Below are 24,912 nucleotides of genomic sequence, written 5' to 3'. Positions count from 1 at the left end.
CGTTTGGATGACGATGGGGTGTTCGTGCAAGATGGTAATAAGGTTGTATGGACGAACCAAACTACTCATGTTCAGCTATGGAATTATCCAAAGTTGAGATACTTCTTCAACTATGCCATAGGTATCATACCCTCTCCTGAACTACCTACTATCTTAGCTCAAAAGACGGCCTGAAGTCAACAAACATCGCTATCCTCTAACACTACCTGTTGACCCTACTGAACTATGAAACCTAGTAGACTTTCTATTTTCAAACATGAAATACTATTATGCATAAATGTCACACCCCGATCTACGTTTTCCCTTCTAACTTAGATTGAGGTATGAATTACTCCTTTTTAGCATAACATTCCTTCTTTTTAATAAAATTTACAAAAAAAACATTTTTGAAGAGATTCTATAAAAAAATCGGCAGAACCTTCCCTAAAATACTTTAGTCTAGGCTAAACATTCCACACTTGAACCTTAAACTTCACATTGGACTCTTAACCAGATGAGGATCCAAACTTAGTGTATACTTAATGGGTCTTGTATATTAAGATGCTTTTAGTTGCAATATCAATAATGTGAGGGATTTAGATCATTTAATAACGAACTCAACGTCAAAGTAGCAAGTAAATATCTTAAAAGATTTCCCACACTTGTCCTACACAATCTTAAGTGCGGTGAACAATGCTTCCTAGTTCTCTAAAGTCCTCACTTTTCCATTCAATAATTATGGTTAAAATCAAGTACACGATAACACGAAGTGGGTATTTAAGAACTATGAGAGAACATACTAATTTATCTACAACCTTATCAAACACTTGTCAAAATCATCTTGATAACACGTTAACGCCTTTCTAAATTCGAATTTAGGATCTAAAACTATTGTGTATCAGAAACTTATATACGTAACACCCAAACAAATCTTTAAAGTTAGAAGAAAGTCCCTTCTTGACCTCAAATGTTTAACTTTGGGACCCGAGTCTTAAGAGTAATCTAATTTAAATGCTTAGATTCAATGGGTATGCAAGAACTCAAGGAAAATTCACTTAAATTACTCCAAGACTTGTCAAGAACCAATTAAAGTACTCTTAACTTCCATGGGCAAAATCCTAACCTCCTTCTAAGTTCAAATCAAGCATTCAAAAACCATAGGTTGTTCAAAATTAACATTTAACTTAAATGGGCACTCAAGACTTATTCCATAAAGATTAGAATCTTACCCAAATTTGTGCCAAACGCCTAATTTAGACCTTTCGAATGGCTGAATAGCGGCTCAAACTCTTCTAAAACTTGAATCTAGCATCCAAAAGTAATGGGTAAAGTTAAAACCAAGTCTAAACTTAATGGGTATTGCAAAATCAAGGTCGAAACTTAGTGGGTATTCGAAAATCCTTAAGAAATGCAACTAAAACAACGAAAGAAGAAGAAGAAGAAGAAGAAGAAGACCCACAAACACACACTTGTACCGATACCTTGACTTACCCACGTGAAACATTTACCTAGATAAACTATTTAAATGCAAAACATACAGTTTTACAAAGTGAACTGAGGAGTATGTCAAACTTAAAGTTTAACAACTTCAGACATATATGAATCTATACAAACACAATATACAATTCCACCCATGTACTGGAAGTAATTAGAAAACTAGTCGCAGACTATAGCAGAAAAGTGAGAAAACATTTTAAAGGTGAGCTATTATGCCCCGTGAGTGACTAATTATAAAACTATTATTTGGCAAAACTAAGCATGTGACAAATCCACATTAAATAAATAAATACGTAAGCAAAGCGTTAACCATAAACATTTTAAGAGAACAACTTCTTTAAATACTTAAAATGGATATTTGTAAAAACTAGCAACACATTTACAACTAACATGATATCATTACATTGTATAGGACACATCTAGTACAACCAATGTTTAGTAACTCTACGATGAAGTGGGACCCGTCCAACACTCCCATCATCTTTGTCGTAGTGAGACTTGTTCAGCACTCACAACAACATCGTTGTTACGGAGTACACTTAACGTTAACAATGGAAAACAACCTGTGTGCACAAGGTATCCTCTAACCTCAGACTCAAGTTCTCAGTCATGTAGTTAATGAAATTTTCATAAATCATCTAGAAATATTAAAACTTGCACAAAGCTCAAAATTTACTCAACTCGTTTGTGAAAAACCGTACTTCTTAAAACAAAACTTGCTAATTCATGCTTTGCTTAAAACATTGTGGTTCAAATACTTTCTAGACATTCAATATTCACGTGTTCGCATAAATTTTTGTTAAGAAATCTATTCTCAAAACTTATACTTGAAAATAGTCATGGAATTCAAATAATTTTCATGGCTTCGTAAATAAATGTTTAACACATTCAATTATAAATAACAGTTATAGAAAATATTTCAAAACTGGTTTTGTAACTCACCGTCTTGAGCTAGATCTTTAGTCCGTAAGCTTAGTTTAATTCTTCTCAGCCTGTCAACAACCAAATCAAGTATTAGAACCTTAAATATTCTGGTTTTCTAAAGATAAACTTAACATGTCGCACTAAAGATGACGCTCACGAAAACAAAGCTTAAGAAATAAAATCCTATTTGAACAACTCTCTGCATTTTTTCAGATTTCTAACACAAACTTCAAATGATCATAACTCCCCCATTACTTAACCAAAATGAGTATTCTTTGTGTTAAAATCTTTATTTTGATGTCCTCTATAATATGCCTGAAAATATGTAACCCAAATTTCCAGTCAAAAAGCTCAGAAACACCACAAAACACAACCACTCTAAAATCACGCACTCTACAGACCTTCGACTTGTCCCTATAATTTAACACATTTTCAGTCATAATTGGCTCTCAATATCTTCATAAAAGTTATAATAAATTGAATAATATTTCTAACCATATCAATTAGAGGTTTTAACTCAGCGTATATACACCGAAAAACTAAAAAAACCAGAGGATATCTAATTTCGAATGGAAAACACCTGCTCTGCTTTCTCTGTCAAATATCACCCAATTAACAACAAAATTGACTCAAACATCCTTCATAAAAATTATTCAAAAATGGATTAGCTTTCAGAAAATTCAAACCTTAAGTTTTAGGTCTTCTTTAGAAGATCAAATCGAATAAAAAAACCAAAAGTGTGTAGAGTGGGTCAAAATCTGCCATGATTGAAACTTCCATTGAGTTTTTTCCCTTCTTCTTCAACCTTAGAACTAAGAAATCTTCTTCTTCTTCCTTAGGTTCTCTCCAATTCTTCTCTCAAAATAAAGCTCTAAAATTTGGATGAAAATGGTGAGGAGTTGCTTGGCGGTGGAGGGAAAGAGAAGAAGAAAAGCAAAAAAATGGAGTTCCCTTTTCTCTTTTCCTCTTTCTTCCCTTTTTATCCTTTCTTTTCTCTCTCCTTTTTTTTTAATAAAACCTTTAAATATATAAAAATATTATACAATTAATTTCTATTTTCATTGAGGATCGTAGATCATGGTCGGAAGTTAACTAGGTGTTCGAGCTAGCCAATATAAGACAACATTGGTTAATAGTTGCGGCTGACATAAAGCATTGCAAGATACGTGTCTTCGACTCTATTCCTAACTACAACTAGTAAACGATTATTGATGGAATTCTTTAAACTGTTACGCAATTTATTACTTCATTTATTTAACAGTTAGACTTGGCACTTCAACTACACGATTCAACTACGACCTGTGAAAAATAAAGAGGAACGAAGAAGTGTTACAATATGAGAAGTCGTTGGATTGCGATATTTTTTATATTAAATTCATTCAGTGTCTTGTATGTTATTCTCCAAAGGATTGTTTAGACCAAAATAATATGAAACTTTTTAGAAAACAATATGTAAAGAGGGGCTTCCTATGTAAGACTGAACAATGGAATAGTCACTTTTAATTTATAATGTCGTTTACTACTTAAAATTGACTATTTCAATTAATGATGACCTAGGTAACTTAACCTTAATCGTGAATTAACTACAAACTCCTGTTCACACGAGATTATCCTTAGGTTTGCATAGGTGAGGGCACTTCATCAACCTGGCCATATAAGCCTCCCATTTCAAGGGTAAGATCAAGTGAATAGCTGGGGACGTAGGGTGCAAGACAGAATTCACTCCTACTCGCTTTAAGGTTAGTAGATAGGTTGTTCTCTTAAGGACTTAATCTAAGTATTGAACAAGGGGCCCCACCCTCTTATTGGTCCGATAGAGATTCAATTTATAAGTTAGACCTTAAACCGATTGTTCAATAGTGGATCAGTGGGACTTAAAGAGCAAGATATAGTCTCGAGGATAAAACGATATTTTGATCCAACCGAGCTTACAAAAACATGTGAAAGATTAACTTACTAATCATGGTTATATTGAATGGACACAAATATATCCATAGTGAGGGGAGTGTAACTATGAGACTTTAGTGAAATGACCTCCGTTAACTAACGAATGTTTATTAGCTCGGTCTAAAAGAGTTTAGCCAGTTAATCTCGGATCGTTGGAGCCCATAATCTATAGGTTCATTAAGTTCCCCTGCTATCTCATATGGAATAAACTTATAATAGTATGATGGAATGAGTTGAATTATTCGATTTAGGCGAGGAGAGAGAAATCAACAAGTATATGTGATATAGCTATCGAATTTCAGATTAGACATAGAGTTTTATGTTTAAATAGAATTTAAATATTAAAAGTATGAATGCAGATTCATACTCAGAAGCTTGAAAATGATGGAAATAGTCAAAGTTGTTAAAAGTCAAAATGTTGACTTTTTGACTTTGAAAAATCAAACTTTGACCAACAATATATTCAAATATGATTTGAATTTCGAGAAAATAAATGTGGATTCATGCTTGAAAGGTCAAAATTAGTCAAGACAAACAAAATAGTAAAAAGTCTAAATATTGACTTTTGGTTTGAAAAGTCAATGTTTTACTTTTGACCAAATGACCATTTTGCTCTTTGACCAAAGTTAGTGGAAAAATCCAACATTTTGTTGGATAATCCTACTAGCTCTAGTGGGCTAGGTGTTGTCATTTGATGAAGACAAAAAGTCCACTAAAGAAAGTGGACTTTGAGTTGCTAGGCTTTAGTGTTGCATGGACATGCAATTTTGCATGAAAATTTCTCATAAATAGGGCTTTTCAACTCATTTGATGGGTTGGTTTTTTAGTTGGGCTCTCATAAAAAAATTAAGTTTCTTTTTCTTCTACCTTACTTAAAAAAAAATTCTACCAAGCCCATTTCTTTTTCCATCTCTTTCTCTCTCCCGGTTCTTTCATCTAATGGGTTCCACAACCTGATTTAGAGTCCAGAGGATAGCAGGTCAACCTTAGTGATAGTTCAAACGACAATTGGAGATTCAAATGTAAGTATTTTTAAAAAAACCCTAATTACAAAAAAAAAAAAAAATCGGTTTAGGGTTTATGTTAATTAAATGCAATTAGAATAGAATTTTGATTCGGTTTTTGTTGTTCATGCTTTATTTCTATCAAACCCAACTTTGAAAATATTATTATTATAGTAGTTAATGGCTTGCTGAAGAAGTTTGGAAATTGACGGATGAAAATGCATAGCAAAAATTAATGCTCAGTAAGATTTTTTTAGGACAAGAAATTGCAAGTAAATGAAAATTATACTAACAAGAGTGAATTATTGTTGCAAACAAAGAAGATTGAAAAATAGGGAATTCTTACCAGTTTCGCCTAAAAAGTTATTTATAATTTTTCCTACTCAATCGTTTTACCATAGTATACAGAGTAAGGGTCGAACCCAAAAGGAATGCTTAATGGATAGCAAATTTTCTTGAAATCAAGACTAATGGAAAAATTGTTAGTAGATAAAAGGAATTATCAAAAAGTGATGCAAGAATTTAAAGAACCGTTGTTGCACAAGAATCAATAGAATTTAAAGAAATTTTATTCAACTCAACAAAGCTAGACTTAAACTTCTCAAAGAAATAAAAGAGGCAATGATATTGGATTTGGGTGCAGTCTTTATCATAAGGTAGAAAAACAAGCAAAGAAAAATTTAAAATGATTATTGGTCAAATTGTTTGGAGTTCAACTTGCTTAAATTCTCAAACAATTTGTACAAGATTCAAGACCTTTAATCCATAAGAAATGAACAATCATGCATTTGTAGAATGCTTCATTATTCACAAAATTAATAGCAAATGAATCTTTCCCCAAGAATATGAATAGGAAAAGTTTGACAATCACCAAATTCAAATTAAATGTTAGAATCACACGTGAAATTAAGTGCAAGGTTCTTGGAAATTATTTCTCCAATTAATTTTTGACTTCATTTTCACAAAAAATTGTGCATTTCATAAAATGGTAAATTGAATTATGCAATCAATTAAAGTTTGGCCAACAAAGTGATGGGATCTAATTCAATTATGCATGAAAATGAACCAATTCTAACAAGATCTAGGGAGGAAAATAATATATGGGAGGAAAAGAAGGAAAAATTTAAAGGGCAAATTAGAGTATTCATACATAATTTTGTCCTAGAAGTGTACTTTTTTCAAAGTGTACTTTTGAAAAAAATGTACTTTTCTCAAAACCAATCCAAAAAACCTATAAACCTCCAGGCAATTCTTTCATATTCATTTACTAATTTAAATTTAGATCATGATATTTTGTAAAATTAGATCTTGATATTTTGGTCAATATTTGACATTTTGAACTTCGGTTAGATAAATGAGAAATTGCATTTCAAAAGAAAAAGAATGAAACAAATATTCTACTAGAAATTTTGATTATTATTTAAAATCAAGAAAAAAAAAAAAAGAGATAAAGAAAACACGTGGCCTCATAAGAGCCAAACCAGAGAAATTAAAAAAGAAAAGAAAAAGAAAAAGAAAAAAAAAATTGTTAAAATATGGGGAAGGGGAGAGAAGAAACATAACCCAAGTGTAAGAGAAAACAAACACACAATAAAGAAAAGATGGATGGCCGGAAAAGCCTTTAAGAAGGGTTTCAAACCGGTAGGCTCATTTTCTTGTAAACAAAAACAACATTTATTTCGTTGCTTTCATTTTCTTTCATTAATTCATTTTTATGAAATTTCTAGCCTGCTTTTGAATTGAGGTTGCTTTGAAACGAGGAATGACGAAACTTTTTTATGTGTGGCTTTTTTAACTCCTTCCCATCAACTCAGTGAGATTTTTATTTGAGGTGTTTATGATCGTTGTTGGTGTGAAAATCTAGGAAGAAAATAATTCATTTTTGAAGATGAATAAACAAAGGTATGGAAGAAGAAAATAATGAGATAGCAATATGTTACTAAATGGAAAAAGGAAGAAGAAGAAGCGTAGCGAATGATTTGATTTATTTTTTGGGTTTGGTTTGAATCATTGGATTTAATAGGCGCAATGTTCTGATTGGTAAATAGCTATTTTTCTATTTGGTTTGATTACTCCAAGTTGAGTGGAAATCAAGATGACTGATTCTGAATTCACATCCCAAATCATGTGGTGAGAGGTTTTTTTGCAAACACTTTTACTATGTTTTAGCCATTTATGGTATTTTTTAGTTTTTAAAACAAATTATGGTGATGTTCTTACCATTGATTTGGGCATTTGAAATTTAAAAGAGCGTACACACACTTCGTAGTTGTTTGCAATCGTAAGAGACTTGTGCTTTATAATTTAATTGAGTTAGCAACTTAGCATGATTGAATTTCGAGGACTTATGTTTATTTGAACTTTTAGCTATAGTTGCTTATTAGTATTATGTTAGGATTACTTCCCTAAAACTCAGTAAAATCCCAAAAAAATATAGAAACAGAGACAATACTCTGCTGTAATTCTATTGATGATAAATTCCAGATGAGTTCACAAAATATCAACAAAATAACACTAAAGACAGTACAATGAAATAAGAAAGATAAGATAGAGATCAATAACAAAGGTTATATTTCGGCTCCTTCGAGAAGGCTGGAATCTTCTCCTTAAAAGCCTTAGCAGCCTTTACCCAAAGTATGACCTACTTTGCTAATCTCCAAAACATTCCTTATATACCTGATCAGGGGTGGGTCCCCCCAAGAACCTCCCCACCCTTGGTCTTCATACCCTTCCCTGACTTCTTCCTCTTGTAACTGTAAATGATTGGAGGTTAACATATTATTGGAGCTTTTTAATTTTTTTAAAAAATTTAATTGGGAGTGTCCAACTAATCTCATGTGACGACCTGTATGACCCTAGAGCATTTGAGTGTTAAAGAAATTTGTAGGAAATTAATTCCTAGATATGTGGTACGTTCCATTCATCTCGAGTCAACATCCAAATAGAGTAGATGAGCATGAATCACTCTTGCTCTTATCAAGGCAGGGAAAACAACTAGGCTACTAGAGCATCAATGAAGCTAACTAAATTTATTTGTTTAAAGTTTGAGGTTTTCACGCACACGAGTAGGTTTTGACCAAGGCTCAGATACCTATTTGTTTGGTCGATAGAACCTCCATTTGTCTCTAAAATGGTATGATATTTTCCATTTTGGGCATAAACTCTCTTGACTTTACTTTTGGTACCACCCAAAAAGTCCTTATATCAAAGAAGATAAATGTCCATACTTATTTACCTATGACCATTCCCTTTACTAACCAATGTGGGACTTTGTTTGCATTCCTGACATATGCTTCCATCGTGTTCTGGCGTGCCTAGGCTGTAGGGGATGCAGAGGAATGTTGGGGCCATTAGGTGCCAAATCCGAATTCCTAATTTTGGTCCAAATTCTAGTCTTGAGGAATTACATTTCTAAAGCACCCATGTCATAGGGGATGTAGGAGAATGTTGGAGTCATTAGGTGCTATATTCGGTTTGCAAATCCTTGTCCAAATTCTGGACTTGAGGCATTGCATATATTAGAGATTGCTCTGCGTGCTCATATGACAAGATTTGTTCTACTGTGCCTATTGAGATTATTCTGCCCCACCCCAATATGATTGGTTTCAAGTACACGCTTAGTGATGAATTTTCATAGCAATGCCATGTGTTTTAAAGAGTATGTCTTTGAAAGCTATGGTTTTAAAGAGTTTGTCCTGGAAAGCTATGCTTTTTAAAGATATGTCATTGGTAGCTATATTGGATTAGTGATTACATTGTTGAAAAGGTACGTTCAAAGGTTATGTTCTTGAAAAGCTAGGTGTGTGAAGATTTCATAGTTTTGAACCTATTTGAGGTGTTGAAATGCATTAAAAATACTAGTATAGGGAAGGTTTTACGTGCAAGGGTTTTGAGTTTATGAATAAGCCTTTATGATAGTTTATACTAGTAATATTTAAAAAATCTCATTTTCCTATAAACTATCACCACTCTCTGGGCTTATGAGCTCACTCTTTCTTTTAATATATTCAACAAGTAGCACTGAAGTTTCCAACGGGTCTATCAAGGGTGAGATCTGCAACCCACTGTATCTAAATTACATAGCAATTGCCTGTAAATGTTGCATTGTCATTTAATTTTTAGAACGTATAAAGCGGCTTGCATAATTTTGATGACAACATATCGTTTTAGTTTTATGTTGGCTTGTAAATTGAAAGTTTATAATTTTTTCATTAGTTTAGGTGTGTGGTGGTTGAATATTTCTTAGTTGATTTCTGAATAGGGCACTGAAGTGTTGGATTTTTTTTAGACAAATTATTTGGGAGTGCCACATTCTAGGGTAGGAGGATAAGTTACTCTTGTTGGCATGCCACATTCTAGGTTTGGTAGGATAACCTGGAGTGGGGTGTGAAATTGAAACTTTAAGTAGAATTGAGGGTAAATTATAAGTATGAAACAACTCTGTTCTGTACATTTAATTTTTCTTCCTCAATAGCAACTTTCTGTGATGTTAATCTTCAACAAATCTTTTCACATATACTTAATGCAAGTTGCTCTTCTGTGAGGAAGTTTGTTTACTATACGTGTGACAATAAGTTAGGTCTTTATTGACTTATTGATTTATATATTTAGTAAAGGAATAAATAAAATCACCACTTTTATTTTGACAAATCCCGTTTATTATGTTTATTATTGTATTAGAGAAAATTTGTTCTTTTGTTTTCATCAAGAAATTCAGCTTCTTCTTGATCCGCCATGGATATTCAAACGCAACCTGAAAATTACTCTCTCAACGATTCTTCCACTATACACCAGAAGTATCAAAACGTCCTTATCTCCTTCATCATAGTGATATCGTTAGGATCCCACCTAACAAGGAGAATCTCAAAAACAAAGGATGAACTAAAGATCACTTAAAGAACAATCAAATATGAAAATATATGAAATATGTACCGAAGATCATAAGAACAAGTAACAAAGTAGCCCTAGCCTTTTTGAGAGGGCTAGACTCTCCCAAGGTTCCCTTACAAGGAAATCTTTCTACAATTCCTCACACCTCTCCCCAACCCCTCTCCTACTATTTATAACAAAAAGACCTAACTAACTTACTAATTATTTACTAATATTCCCCCACTAATAACCGTCTTCATTTTCTACTAGTACTAAAAATACACTATTTTCCTATCTAGGGTCCTTATATTACTCCGTCCTTCAAAGACACTTTGTCCTCGAGGTGTGCTTACAAAATACAAACTTTGAACTCTTCACTTGACCCTGCCTTTTCGGAAGAAATTGCCTTCAGTTTAGCCTTGAAAATCCATTTGGTTGTAATGATTTCACTTGCATCCAACCCCTTAGACAGCCTTGGACTCCAAGAACTCCAATCTTCATTCTTCCCACACGGCAAGTGACTCCAATTAACCACTTGCAATTCCCTGAGCCTATTCCACGCTACTTGTATTGGTATTTTAATTTGAAGCTCTTTTCTCTAATGGGCTAAACCCACAATCAACTTCATACTCCCATCCCCAATTCAATTTCATGGCCCGTTCACCATCTTCTCTAGAATTACCAATGAGCTTCAGGCAATTCCAGTCCATTTTCAAGTTCCTTTTCTGCCACTCTAACAAATGTGTCTTAATGAATTTAGCAAAGTCAAGCCCATTAATTCCCTTTCTTCTTTCTTTACAAGGCTGTATTTCCTAGTTTTCAGCATCTCATGTTTGGCCCACCACCCATATTCCAAAGGGATAGTTGCAAATGTAGCAATTATATTCAAAATAATTAAGTATATAGCAACATTTTAAAAAAATTGCAAATATAGCAAAATCTGTCATAATTTATCAACGATAGAAGTCTTTATCACTGATAGACCACGTAGCAAATGTTGGTCTATCACTGATAAACCATAAGAGTATATCAACGATAGAAGTCTATCACTAATAGACTTTGCTATATTTGCAGTTTTTTTTTAAAATATTGCTACATACTTAATAATTATTCTAAAAATTGCTACCTATTATAATTACCCTATTCCAATAGGGATTCAACTTCCTTAGATAAAGCCGTCAACCTTTTTTCCTTCGAGATATAATATGCCTCATCTATCAATTTTGCAGTCGGCCCATTAATCAACTTTTTAGCCCACTTTTGATTAGATTCTTTCCCCATTTGTCGTTCCATGTGATATGATTTAACTACGGGGAATTCGTGGAAATAGCCAATATGAGGATAGAAAAAAGAAAAATAGCAAACTGTTATTTTTTTTGATTTATGGCAAAATAACTGTCGTAAATATTTTCCCACTTTTTTTGGCCCAAAATTTTCCCTCTACGGATGACAATTGTCCATATACAAATACAGTGTATTTGTTGAGATAAAAAAATCAAACAAAATATCACATATCACGAATGTAGTGTATTTGTAAACAATAATTCTTAACTAAATCAAAAAAATATTATATTGTTCCAATAATTTCTAAAGATATGCCATTAGTTTCAACATCCCTAATTATTATGATACAAAATACAGTGTAGGTTCTTAAATTGAATTCCTAAAATTATGCCAAAGATAATGTACAATCCATTAATTTTAGATGAATTTATTTTGTTGGGTGTTAAAGTTATTTAAGTTTGGAAAGGAATAGAAAAAAAAAGAGGATATAAATTTTATAATATTATATAAAAAAAAAAAAATATAATATGAATTATATTATTATTATTATTATATCTTTCTTTAAAACCCTAAATTCTTCATCATCTTCTTCATCTCAGCCACAGCCCCACCACTCTCATCTTCTTTTTCTTTGAAATCACACGGCCGTCGCCGCCCCTGCCTCTCTTCGCTCCACCGAGATCTCCGGTGACAATCTCCCTCCGTCCGTTGAAGCCGCCACCGTCACCTTAGTTCTCCGTCAAGCTTCTGTTTGTCGTTAGCCCAAGCCGCCACACCTGGAGCCACTCCCCTTTTCGCCAGCCATCTCCTCTGCGTCGCTTCGTTCGGATCTGAAGCGAGCGGACTGTGTCTGCTCCAACCGGTGTTTGTCCACGAAGCTTCGACCGTCGTTGTCGCATCTCCACGAACCCAGCCGCCGCCATCACGATCTCTCATTCGCATAAAGCTTGTTGCACCATCCATCCTTCTCCGTAGCACGCTGCCGCACCGGGGTGTGCTCTCCTCGTCGTTGAAGAAGCCTTCGTCCTCGAGCAGTCATGTCCCAAGTGTGGGTGCATAGTTTGTATTTATTATATGGTATTTGTGGATTCTGTTACGAATGTACTGAGAAATCACATTTGTCAATAAGATAGGGGCATTTAAGGCATTGCTTTTCTATTTTGTTATTTTGTCAATTTAAAAATAAAATTGTCATTTATCCAAAATAAACCTCTAATTTTGCTATTCCTCTTGTCAGTCATTTAACTATTCTCATTCTTGAGGTTTGCACGTGCCAATCCTTCTCTCAGCTTCCAATTTGTTTTTTGAGCCATTTATTACAAATCCAACCATCACGAGAAATTTGAGCTCAGCTTCTCCACGTAAGCCAAGTCCATTTAAGGAAATCTGGGCCTTTTCATTTAGTTTCAGCCCATTAAATAAACCAGAATTGGTGCTGCAACTGTCTCTAATTTCTGGCCCCACCTTCTGACACTTCTCGTGGATTGGAAAATTTTTTCCTTCTTCACGAAAACTTCCCCTCCTTTTCGAGCTTTCTTCTTTCTGCAGTTCAACTCCCTTTGCAAATTTCAAAACACACTTCGAGAAGATTTCTGGTCTCACTTGCGGCTTTGTTGCTATGCATTCCGACAAACTCCATTCGTGCCTCAGATCGACTAGCACTGACGCACCCTGTCTCCATCTCCTATTCCTGCAACTTAACTTTTTGGAAACCAATCTTCTTCTTTCTCAGGCCACTGGTGACCGCCTCAGTTTCTTTCCTCCGCCACGGCTTCTGTACATCACCACCTTGATTTTCTGTCATGACCCAAAACAATTCCATTCACTAGTCTACTAATTCTAGTGCCACTTTTTTCCTTGTCGTCACCCCTTCTATCTTCCTCCGATGATCTTGATTGTCGAGATTCATTTGTTCATCTTTTCTGTTGAATAATCTCCTCGTCCCTTTCCTAATTTGATATAGCTCGAACGCCACAAAAGAATAGCAAATAAAGTACCCTACCTCAAGAAACTCATGGCCCATGTACACGATCAACCACCCTAACACCACCACTACAACTTGTTCCACATAGGTATTGATGTTTGACTTTCTTTTTGTTTCCTTCATTACCACTGACTGTCAATGATTGCTTCCTCTGCCGTTTCTTTGTCTTTTGGCCTCCTCCCCTTCTTGTCAATAATGTTCGTCTCCTCTCCCATGCTTCTGTCTCCTTTGTTCGGCGTTTTCATTCCCACCAAGTATTTATCTCCGACCATCTCACCCTTTGTCATCGGTCATGGGAATACACAATTAGATTTGGCTTCCTTTTCTCTCCATTTCTTTCATTGCCGATCTCCGATTCCTTCATCTTCAAGTCATTGATCCGTTTCTCTTTTTCTCCACCGTCCTGGAGCCCTACATCATCTTTTTTTTTTCTTTTTTGTTTTCATCAATTTTATCTCTCTACCAATCTCATGATTTTTGTAGGATTTGCCATCCCCAGTCAATTTTCTCTCAATGGAGCTTGCTGGAATAAACCCCATCCCTTCTCCCACAATGCTTTTGGACGTTTGGAAGGCTCCTTTCACCAATGAACTCCCCAAGGCAGTTTCATATTCAACTTCCATTGCCATGGTTTCCTGTTTTTCTGATATCGCTGATTCTTTTTCTCTAGCTTTGATTTCTACTAGTTTCTTATCCTCTCTTTATCTCTTTGCAGCCATTTAGAAAGCTTTTGATGCATTGATCTAACATTCCTCTGTATTCTTTCCGCCTTGCAATCCGCAATCCATTTTTGCGTCTGCTCCCATGTCCATGGAGTCTCCTGTCTCAGCCGCCTTGCATTTGCAATTGGCAGCCCATTTAAGCGCTTGCTCCCAAGTCCCTTTCTCAATTGTGCCCCGGTCTTCTTCCATTTTTCCGTTCATTTTCAATACTGATCCCTCCGACTTACCAGATTCTTCCCGTCGGCGACTAACAATGTTTTCTCTCAATTCCTCTGCGAGGCTTTCGACGCTTTTGGACAACCCCAAAACTAAATCTTTCAGTTTCCTAATGTCCTCCTCATTCATTTCTGACCTCTCCTTTATTTGTTTCTGCGCCATAGCACATGTCACCCCCAAGATGTTGATACCAAGTTGTTAGGATCCTTACAAATACATTCAATCTTGTTTTAGTTGTAGAATTACTCACAAATGACAATTATGTGAGTTGGAGTTGATCAGTGCTTTTGGCTCTTTCCATCCGCAATAAGATATGGTTTTTTTCGTGGTTATCTCCCATGATCAGCTGATGTTTTTCTCCCTCATGGACTCTTAACTGTTATATCATAATTGCTTGGATTTTGAATTTAGTTTCAAAAGGAATTTCATCTTGCATCTTGTTTCCTCTGCTTCTAGCATCTTGTTGATTCAGCTCGTGCTATCTAGCTTGATCTTAAGGATTGTTTTCAATGAAAATGGACGCCCTCACATTTTTCATCTCAAGCTTAGTCTTTCTACTTCGAATCAGGATCAGTATTCTGTTACAATATGTTACTCATTGATTAGCTGTACCTGTGGCAAATGTGTCAATAGAGGTGTGCAAAATCTTGACAACTTTCTTCAATATAAGCATCTTATGAACTTTCTCAGGGATTCAATGAGTCTTATGGTCATGCTTGGCTCAAATTTGGTTGATGGACCGGGAGTCTTATGGACGAAATTATTAAAAAGTTCAAAGTATAGGACTAAATTGTTACTTGTTATAGTTCAAGGATTAGAGTGTTATATATTTGTGTTAGAATTAGTGGGCTTGGCCGTTACGGTACTTATGGAAAGATTATGGAAATATTTACCCTAATTCCTAAATCTTTTCCTTTTTCATTCCCTCGTGTATTCTATTTATTCTCCCTCATTGTACCTATTGTATAACATCAGAAAATAATAAGAACAAAAATATCATGGTTATTCTTCCAGTACAAGGGTTTTCAAGCAAATCGGTGTTTCGTGATTATTGCTTTCAATAATTTGAAATTTTATCGATATTAAACTTTGAATGATCAATGTTTAAGGAGTGATTTGATACTTCTATGAAAGTCTCCACTCTTTTTAAAGCAGAGTGGAGTCGACCAACATCGATGTATAATATGAACAAAGGTTTATGATATCTCCTAGAATTTTTTCTCGGGAGAATAAACCAGATTTTTGCAAATAGTTTTCAAGTATTCTTCTCTCTCATTCGGTTTCCTTGTCGTGTCTTCTTTCTGCAGTAATCTTTTCGAGCGATCTCAGTTTTAGGTGAATTTCAGTTTCATCTCTTCTTGCTTTGACAAATTTTCGATTAAGACTAAGTTCACACTGCAAGCTCCATAAACAATCATTAAGAACAAAATTTTAATGCCATTCGATCGCATACTTGTGTATTCAAATAGATTGGAAATAGTTTCTTTTCTGCATCATGACGTTATTGTTAATTGAAATGGTGGCTGATGAAACTTGTTTTTCAACTTGTAGAGTTTGTTGAGATGGATTGTGCCACTCCCATGCTTCTTTTGTGTGCTGGAGTAGTGGGCATGGATGCGCTTTCTCCTAAGCATCTAATATTTGCAACTAAGAAAAGCCTCACTTCCGAGAGGAAATCATTGAACTCTGTTTCTCCTGGGTCAATTTGTTCTCGGTACCCGATTTTTCGATCTCAAATTCAGGCCAAGCGTGCTAATTTTCAAGGTATTTTTCTCCCCTCAAAGAATAAGAGTATTTATTCGATCGTTTTCATGGTTTCTGTGTTAATAAAATATAGAAATGACACGATAATTCCTATGTTTTCGTGGTTCCACATCCCTTAATTTCTACACTTTTCTGTCATTGTTATGTGCTTTTGCGTACATAGTTATTGCCATGTATCAATGGTTGACCATGAACGCTGGGGCAAGAGAAGGAGCCAATTGGCTGAGGCTTATTTTAGATAATCGTTTTTAGTTTTCAATTATGGTTTTAAAACTTTGGTTGGGTTTTAGTGATATTATTAGAAAGTGGATTATGAACTATAGAAACTTATTGGTAAAAGTAAATGGGTAGCTTATTGCCGTAATTTTAAGAACTCATATAGTTATGAAATGGGGCATAAAAATTTAAAGTATTCCCTCAAATTTTAGAATTGAAAAACTGTATAGAAGTTTGAAGGTAAAGTTTCATCTTCTTTATGAAACTTTTTTCGCTCCTTTCAATGGTATAAACCACATAATTGTTGGATCTCTATTCCAACATAGTAATTCTCAAGAAGAGAATTGAGAAATCTTTATTGAAGTCAAGAACAATTACAATATAGGATTGAAATCGAATTGTAAAATACAATTCGATAGAATTTCTCCCTCAACCGTAACCTTATCTCTCAAGAGTATACAGTGAAAACTTCAACAGAATTTCTAACTAACTCCCTTTTCTCTCTCCTCCTTTTTATAATATCCAACAATGGTCCCCCACTGGTGCCCCCACTTCTAACCGATTTACTCCTAAGACAGCTCATCAATTCTGTACATTCTTTTCTTTATTCTTCTTTTTCCTACTATACTGACGTACAATCAGAGGTCCAACAATACATTCCCGCTCGGGTTTCACCTTGTCCTCAAGGTGAAAATCTTGAAAGGATTGATGGAAATCATCATACTTCTCCCACATCGCCTTATGGCTAGGCAATTCTTTCCAACTCATTAGTACTTCCCAGTAGCCTTGTTGATTCTTGTGATAACCATAAGCTTCATCGGATACTTCCATCCATTCATGGTTTTCAGTCATGTATGAGTTAACTCTGGAGGATTTTGACACTCTCCAAAAGCTCGTTTAAGTTGTGATATATGAAAAACAGGATGAATTATAGCAGTTGGCAGTAACTCCAACTTATAAGCTACCGGCCCAATTCTCTTAATCACTTTATAAGGACCAAAATATTTTGGAGAAAGCTTCTCATTTTTTCTTCTCCTTGTAGACACCTGTCTATAAGGTCTCAACTTCAGATAAACCATATCTCCCTCATGAAATTCCACATGTCTCTGTTTTAAGTCAGCATAAGACTTCATCTTTTCTTGAGCAACTCTTAAATGCTCCTTCAAGGCACCCAACGCTACATCTCTCTGTTTAAGCTGCTCGTCCAACATTGAATTAGACGTTTCATGATCTCCATAACAGATTAAGGGAGGAGGATTTCTTCCATAAACCGCCTGAAAAGGAGAAACTCCTAATGAACGCTGGTATGTGGTATTATACCAATACTCAGCCCAATGAATCCACTTAACCCATTCTCTTGGCCGTTCACCGCAGAAGCAGCGCAAATAAGCCTCCATTGAACGGTTAACAACTTCAGTCTGTCCATCCGTTTGAGGATGGAATGTTGTGCTTCTGTTCAATTTTGTTCCAGCCAATCTAAATAACTCTTTCCAAAAGTTACTCAAAAATATTTTGTCCCTATCCGAGACAATCGATCTTGGAAAACCATGTAATCTAACCACTTCTTTAACAAACAGCTCAGCTACGATCTTAGCATCAAAAGGATATTTGAGAGTTAAGAAATGGGCATACTTACTTAAGCGGTCCAGAACTACAAAAATTACTTCGAACCCTGCCGCTTTAGGAAGTCCTTCAATGAAGTCCATTGAAATGTCATCCCAAATTCTGGTCGGAATCTCTAGAGGAGTTAATAACCTAGCTGGTGACAGTGATAAGGACTTATTTCTTTGACAAACAGTACATTCTTTGCAATGTTTCTGCACATCTCCTTTCACCCCATGCCAAAATAACTCTCTAGTAAGTCTTTTATATGTTCGATGAAACCCAAAGTGTCCACCAAAAACAGAGTTGTGATAGCTATGCAGGATAGCTGGTATAAGTGATGATTTGTTAGCTATCACCAATCTTCCCTTATACTGCAACATTTCCTGATGCAAAGCACAATTTTGGACTTCCTTACCATTTTGCAGCTTCAACAAAATTTCTTTAAACCGTGCATCCCTTTCTACTTCTTCTTTAATGATTTTAAGATCAATCAATGCTGGTGCTGTCAACTGATTCAAATATACAGAAGAAGGCACTCTGGACAATGCATCAGCTGCCTTATTTTCTTAGCTTGGCTTATACACAACTTCAAACGAATATCCCAAGAGCTTCGCAATCCACTTTTGATACTGTGGTTGAATCACTCTCTGTTCTAGCAGAAACTTCAAGGATTTCTGATCTATTTTCACTACAAACTTTCTCCCCAACAAATATGGCCTCCAATGTTGTACTGCTAACACTACTGCCATAAGCTCTCTTTCAAGAACTGGTTTGACACGATCTCTTAAGGCTAGTGTGTGACTGAAAAAAGCAATTGGCCTCTTATTTTGCATTAACAGAGCCCCAATGCCATATCCTAAAGCATCTGTCTCTATTTCAAAGGGCACATTAAAAACAGGCAGAGCTAATACTGGAAGTGTCATCATAGCTTCTTGCAGATGCTCAAAAACCATTTGTGCTTCCTCAATCCATTTAAAAGCTTCCAATTTCAGCAGCTGAGTCACTTGAGTTGTGATAGACCCATAGTTCAGTACAAACCTCCTGTAATATCCGGTGAGTTATAAGAATCCACAAACTTCCCTCACATTCTTAGGTATAGGCCATTGTTTGACAGATCTTATCTTCTCAGGATCAACCTCCACACCATTTCCTGAAACAATATGCCACCAAATATTTTATCTTCTGATACACAAAATTACACTTTTTCTTGTTTGCATATAATCTATGTTCACGAAATACTTTCAGCACTAGCTCCAAATGATACACATGTTCCTCCATGCCCCTGTTGTATATCAATATGTCATCGAAAAATACAAGAACAAACTTCCTCAAATAAGAACGAAATACATAATTCATGAGGGACTGAAATGTAGCAGGTGCATTTGTTAACCCAAAGGGCATCACAAGGAATTCGTAATGTCCTTCCTGGGTCCTAAAGGTGGTTTTCTCAATATCCTTCTTATGCATCCTAATCTGATGATAACCAACCCTTAGATCTATCTTAGAAAATAGATTAGCACCATTTAATTCATCAAAAAGTTCTTTAATAACAGGGATAGGAAACTTATCTGGCACTGTTGCATTATTGAGAGCACGATAGTCCACGCAAAATCTCCAGCTTTTATCTTTTTTCTTCACCAATAACACTGGACTAGAGTATGGGCTGTTGCTAGGACGTATAATCCCTGAAACAATCATTTCATCTACAAGTTTCTCCATCTTTGCTTTTTGTTGAAATGCATACTGATAAGCTAGGACGTATAGTCCCTGAAACAATCATTTCATCTACAAGTTTCTCCATCTTTGCTTTTTGTTGAAATGCATACTGATAAGGTCTCACATTCACCGAGTCTGTCCCTGTCTTAAAGTGTATTTGATGCTCTATAGTTCTTTTTGGTGGTAATGTCTCTAGCCATTCAAAAACATCACTGTACTTGGTCAGCATCTTCTGTACTTCTTCAGGTACACTTTATTCTCTTCATCGACTGCTTCTGCTTCTTCTGGTAATATCACTTCTGCTTCTAACGCTCTACATTCCACCAAATATCTCTGATCAGAATCGATCCTAGACTTCATCAAAGTTTTCAGCCCTATTCTCGTTTTGGTTAAGCTGGGATCGCCCTTTATTACCACCTTATTTGCTCCATGGAAAAAAGTCATCGTCAAGTTCTTCCCGTCCATTTCAGTCACTCCCAGGGAATAAAGCCACTGCATTCCCAAAATTGCATCCACTCCCTCTAATTCCAGTGGTAAAAAATCAGACGTAACCTTCCAATCATCAACATCAACTCCACATTCTCACATACACCTTTCCTTTAATAGCAGTGCCTAACCCCAGAATAACCCCATAACGAGAGGTTTCCTTGGTTGATAGCTTCAACTCAGTCACTAATTTTTCAGAAATGAAGTTGTGTGTGGCTCCACAGTTTACCAACACAACTACTTCTTCCCCAAATATTTTCCCTCTCGCCTTCATTATTCCAGGGTTAGTAAGTCCAACCACTGAATTTAGTGACAGTTCTACAACAATATTCATTCCTCCTTCTATCTCAAACATACTCAACTCCTTCTATTTGTAATGTTCTTCCTCAATGATCTCCTCCTCCACATTTTCAGCATTTAACAACAAACATCCTTAACTCTCTCAATTCAAGTTCCTAACATTTATGCTGTGAATAATACTTTTCATCACATTTAAAACATAAGCCCTTCTCTCTTTTCGCCTTGAACTCCGCATCAGATAGGTGTTTACTCGGGTCCTTTCTTTCACCTCTATACGAGCCGTACTTCTCAGAGTAATCGTTTGCATAGGTGTACTCACATTTGCCTTTCCTTCCTGCGCATCTACTCCACCAATTGGTTTTTTCTAATTGGCCGGGTTGTATAAGTTCTTCCCTCCCGAATAATCATAAAGGTTTGCTTCCCTCTTGATTAATTCTCTAACTTCCGCTTTTTGAGCCAAACACATCATTTGAGGCAATCTTACTGGCTCGGAGTATTCAACTTTGGCTCGAATCCAGGGAAACAATCCATTCATAAATGTTTCCTCTAGAACTTTATTCGACAAATCAGTTAGAGGCACTACTAATCGATCGAATAAGTTTCTATATTCATTGACCGTGGAAGTCTGTTTAATTGCAAAAAATCTCCCATGTATCGATCTTTCTCGTATAGATCTAAACTGCTTCAACAAAGTCTTTTTTTTAAATCTGTCCAGTCGGTAAATTTTTCCCGCTCTTCTTGGGATTGGTACCAATCAAGTGCCGGTCCATCAAAACTAATAACAGATACAATCATTTTTTCTGATTCTGTCAATTTATGTATCTGAAAATACCGATCAGCTCTAAACAACCAGGAATTAGGATCGATTTTATTAAACACAGGCATCTCTACTTTTTAAAATTTATTTCGCTACTTTTTAAAATTTATTTCGGTCAACAGTTTTATCTTCCTCTTCCTTTGCATTCACCTTTATTTCTTCTAACACATTATCGCTGATCGGAACTCCTACTTTTTTTCCTTCATTTTCCTTTGATCTACTGGACGATCCTTCCATATCGGAAGTCGCTATCGATTTATCATTAACTATGCTCTCAATGTATTTCATAAGTACCTGATGCTGTTGCCGCTGATTATCGGCTTTCGAAGTCAACCGATCCAGGTTCTTCATCAACAAGTTGCTGCTTTTCATTCAGCATGTTCAAACGTTCGACGTTCTTCATGATCGATGCCAATTTTTCTTCCATCACCGGCAACTTCTGTAAGTCAGATTTCATCTCGATAGTTCTTGCTTCGGTGCGTCGAATCTTTCTTCGTGCTTTTTGGCCATTTTCTTTGGTTTCTTCAGGATTCTTGCTCGGATACCAATATGTTGGATCTATTCCAACACAGTAATTCTCAAGAAGAGAATCGAGAAATCTTTATTAAAGTCTAGAACAATTACAATATAGGATTGAAATCGAATTGTAAAATACAGTTCGATAGCATTTCCCTCTATCGTAACCCTATCTCTCAAGAGTATACAGTGAAGATTTCAACAGAATTTCTAACTAACTCCCTTTCCTCTTTCCTTCTCCTGTTTATAATATCCAATAACGGTCCCCTACTAGTTCCCCCACTTCTAACCAACTTACTCCTAAGACAGCTCATCAATTCTGTACATTCTTTTCTTTATTCTTCTTTTTCCAACTATACTGATATACAATCGGAGGTCTAACAATAATCTCAAAGTATTCTCAAAAAGGGATTTTCTTATGAGGATTCTGTAAACATATGTTCTTCTCTAGTAAATCTTGCCTGCTATAGCGTTCTGAATTTCGATCAAATCAGTGGGGAGCTTGATTAATTTGAACGTGCATGAATTGTATTTTGTTTGCATCTTTTTTATCTGATAGTGACTAATTAACCACTTTTCTTTTAGAACTATCCATTTCTCTATGTTTGTTATTGGCTTTAGATTAAGTTGTGTATTTTCCTTGCACTTCTGATTTTAGATTCTTGCAAGTTCATGTTACTTGGTCGCAGATTTTCAGGATTATGCAAAACCTTCACATCTTATACAAGCCTCTGAATTGGAGATTTGCACAAAAGCTTCAATTGAGAAAATCCTATCATCATTGAAGGGAAATGAATCTCAGGCCTTGTTCAAGGTTGATATAAGCACAAGCAAGCTCTATGGATCAAGTCTAAGTGACATGAATGCTGGTGTTCTCCTGTGTTTGATAGATGAAAAGGGCAATTCCATATTACAGAGAATATCTCCAAGTTTGGTGACAGATCATGGCCATTCAAAAGAAAATGATATTTTGATTGGTCCTGAAATTCTCTTGTTTCAGAGAGGTTCTTTTGATGAGTTCGTCTTCAAGGGCCCTAAATTGGGTCGATTAGAAGCTGTTTGGCTCAGCGTCGACTCAGGTTAGTTTGTGTCATATATACTAACTTTATTTTCCAAAAAACTGTTGGGTCTCTGTTAGAACTTAAATTGATTTCTTTTGTTTATGTTGCTTTTTGTGCAATCAATTTTGGAAAGAAATTTAACAAAGCGTTTTTCTTTCCTCATCTTAGCCAGGCCAGTGGAGAGCAGGAAGTCTAAGCTTGTATGTCATATCACAGTTAAAATATGAAGGGGAAGAGCTTCAATACATGGGTCTCAAGTTTGAATTCCCAGCTGAGGATATATTGCTTGGGGAGGGCAGTGACAAATCAATGGTAGAACTTCGGCCTTGTCTTGTATCGGAAGTATCTGAAATTGAACCCTTATCCTTCCTGACCCAAAGCTCAAATGTAGCCACCATTGACAGTATAACCAATGAGGAAAGCATGAAAGAATATGCAGTGTTGAAGCTCTCTTTACTTGCTTACGATGCGCTGTTGATCGTTGCTGGCACATCTGTTTCATCCTTCTTAGACGGTGAAAATGCTGGTCTTGCATTCTTTGGTGGTGGTGTTCTTGGGTTCTTGTATCTGCTGCTCTTGCAAAGATCTGTGGACGAGTTACCTTCTCCAACGCCAATTTCTGAAACAAGTGGAAATGAAGATCGACGATACCAAGGCCCTCTATCAGCTTTGGCACTGGCAGTTGGATTTTCCATTCTTATAGTCAAGTTGAACTTGGGAGATTCAACCACGATGTTGTTGTCGCCTAAGGAAGTGGTGATAGGAATGCTGGGATTTCTTGCATGTAAAGTTGCAGTCGTTTTGGGTGCAGTAAAGCCAATGGCACTGGGTCAAAAGGTGAATGAATGAACATGAATGTTCTTGATTGGGGAACGTTATAGTGTATTCTTCAAAATAGCAAGATAGAATGTGTAACAGTTCAATTAGGCGAGAAGATAGAAAAAAGAAAAGTAAAAGAAAGACGAAAGAAACTGACCTACATATTGTAGGGGAAGAATAGTTTAGAAAGTTGTGTATATAATATAGTTATGCATGTGGTTGGAAATAAAGCTTCTACATTTGATTTGGTGTATCTTTTGCCTGGATTGGAATACTTAAAGGATGAAAGTTGGTTTGATTAACTTGTGGTGATAAGTATTATGGGGGTATGTTGTATCTTAATAGACAGATTGTGTGTGTGAGAACGGATAGGATGGGTGTTTGATTATCTAGAGTTCATTCTAGATGACCTTGTGAGTACTTGAAAAGGATTATAAATGGTGGGTTAGAAGGCCATTATCCTTACCGTTGGACAATAAACGCTGAATTTATTGCCAATTGTTCTTACTTTAAAATATAATTACTCATACGTGTTTAATTGGTTAACCTTAAAAGAAGAATGATGATTCCACAATTTTTCCTAAACTATAAATTTTAATCATATCAAATACTTTTTCTTTAAAGGTCAATCCAATATATTATCTCCTGTATCAATTTGAATACGTACACAAATAAATAATATACTTTAAATGATTTTTTTTCAAAAGTATTACAAATCAGTAAAATATTTACACTTTACAGAACAATTTCGATAAAGGTAAAAACCTGTAGGCCCATAAAGGAAAAATATTCAAAATACCTAAGCCAACATGCGATTAATTGACCACAAGCGCGCATAAGTAATCTTCTAAACGATTGTGTCCTACAATCTAAACTAATGGTCTAAGATTGTTTAGTTCATCTTCTAAACGGTCGTGTACTACAGTATAAATGAATGTTCTACGATTATTCAGGTTATGATACATGATCGTGTAGTTCTTTTTAACGATGAGAAAAAGTTCAAATTTAAACAATCGTGTTGACCATGCTAAACGATCGTGCTGACAATGGTAAACGATCATTTAGATCATATCCACATGATTGTCTAGTTCATTTAAACGATGGAGAAAAGAGTTTCAAATTTAAATGACCGTGTTGAACTATGGTAAGCAATCGTTTAAATCATATTCACACGATCGTGTAGTTT

General features: G+C 35.5%; 1 protein-coding gene across 3 annotated transcripts; it reads left to right on the top strand.

Annotated features, from left to right (window-relative positions):
- Window positions 1-6,823: 6,823 nt before the first annotated feature.
- LOC103491931 (uncharacterized) lies at window positions 6,824-24,028 on the top strand. 3 transcript variants are annotated; one of them, XM_051081161.1, is made up of 5 exons: window positions 6,917-6,992; window positions 15,734-15,761; window positions 15,978-16,190; window positions 22,536-22,925; window positions 23,080-24,028. In XM_051081161.1, exons 3-5 carry the CDS (start codon window positions 15,989-15,991, stop codon window positions 23,754-23,756), a joined length of 1,269 nt encoding a protein of 422 aa, XP_050937118.1. In that variant the 5' UTR covers window positions 6,917-6,992; window positions 15,734-15,761; window positions 15,978-15,988; the 3' UTR covers window positions 23,757-24,028. The 3 variants fall into 3 exon arrangements, with proteins under 3 accessions (XP_008450276.2, XP_050937118.1, XP_016900902.2); XM_008452054.2 differs by lacking the exon at window positions 15,734-15,761 and having other exon boundaries at window positions 6,824-6,992; XM_017045413.2 differs by lacking the exon at window positions 15,734-15,761 and having other exon boundaries at window positions 6,928-7,253.
- Window positions 24,029-24,912: the final 884 nt, after the last annotated feature.

This window comes from Cucumis melo, chromosome 2, assembly GCF_025177605.1.
Source record: "Cucumis melo cultivar AY chromosome 2, USDA_Cmelo_AY_1.0, whole genome shotgun sequence".
Classification (NCBI taxonomy): domain Eukaryota; kingdom Viridiplantae; phylum Streptophyta; class Magnoliopsida; order Cucurbitales; family Cucurbitaceae; genus Cucumis; species Cucumis melo.
Note: the sequence above shows the minus strand (reverse complement) of the source record. Positions and strands in the feature narration are given on the sequence as shown.

Coding starts and splice junctions, on each gene's coding strand:
- LOC103491931 (XM_008452054.2), top strand. CDS start 15,989: ATGGATTGTGCCACTCCCATGCTTCTTTTGTGTGCTGGAGTAGTGGGC. Junction 16,191..22,535: donor CAAGCGTGCTAATTTTCAAG/GTATTTTTCTCC, acceptor ACTTGGTCGCAG/ATTTTCAGGATTATGCAAAA. Junction 22,926..23,079: donor TTGGCTCAGCGTCGACTCAG/GTTAGTTTGTGT, acceptor CATCTTAGCCAG/GCCAGTGGAGAGCAGGAAGT.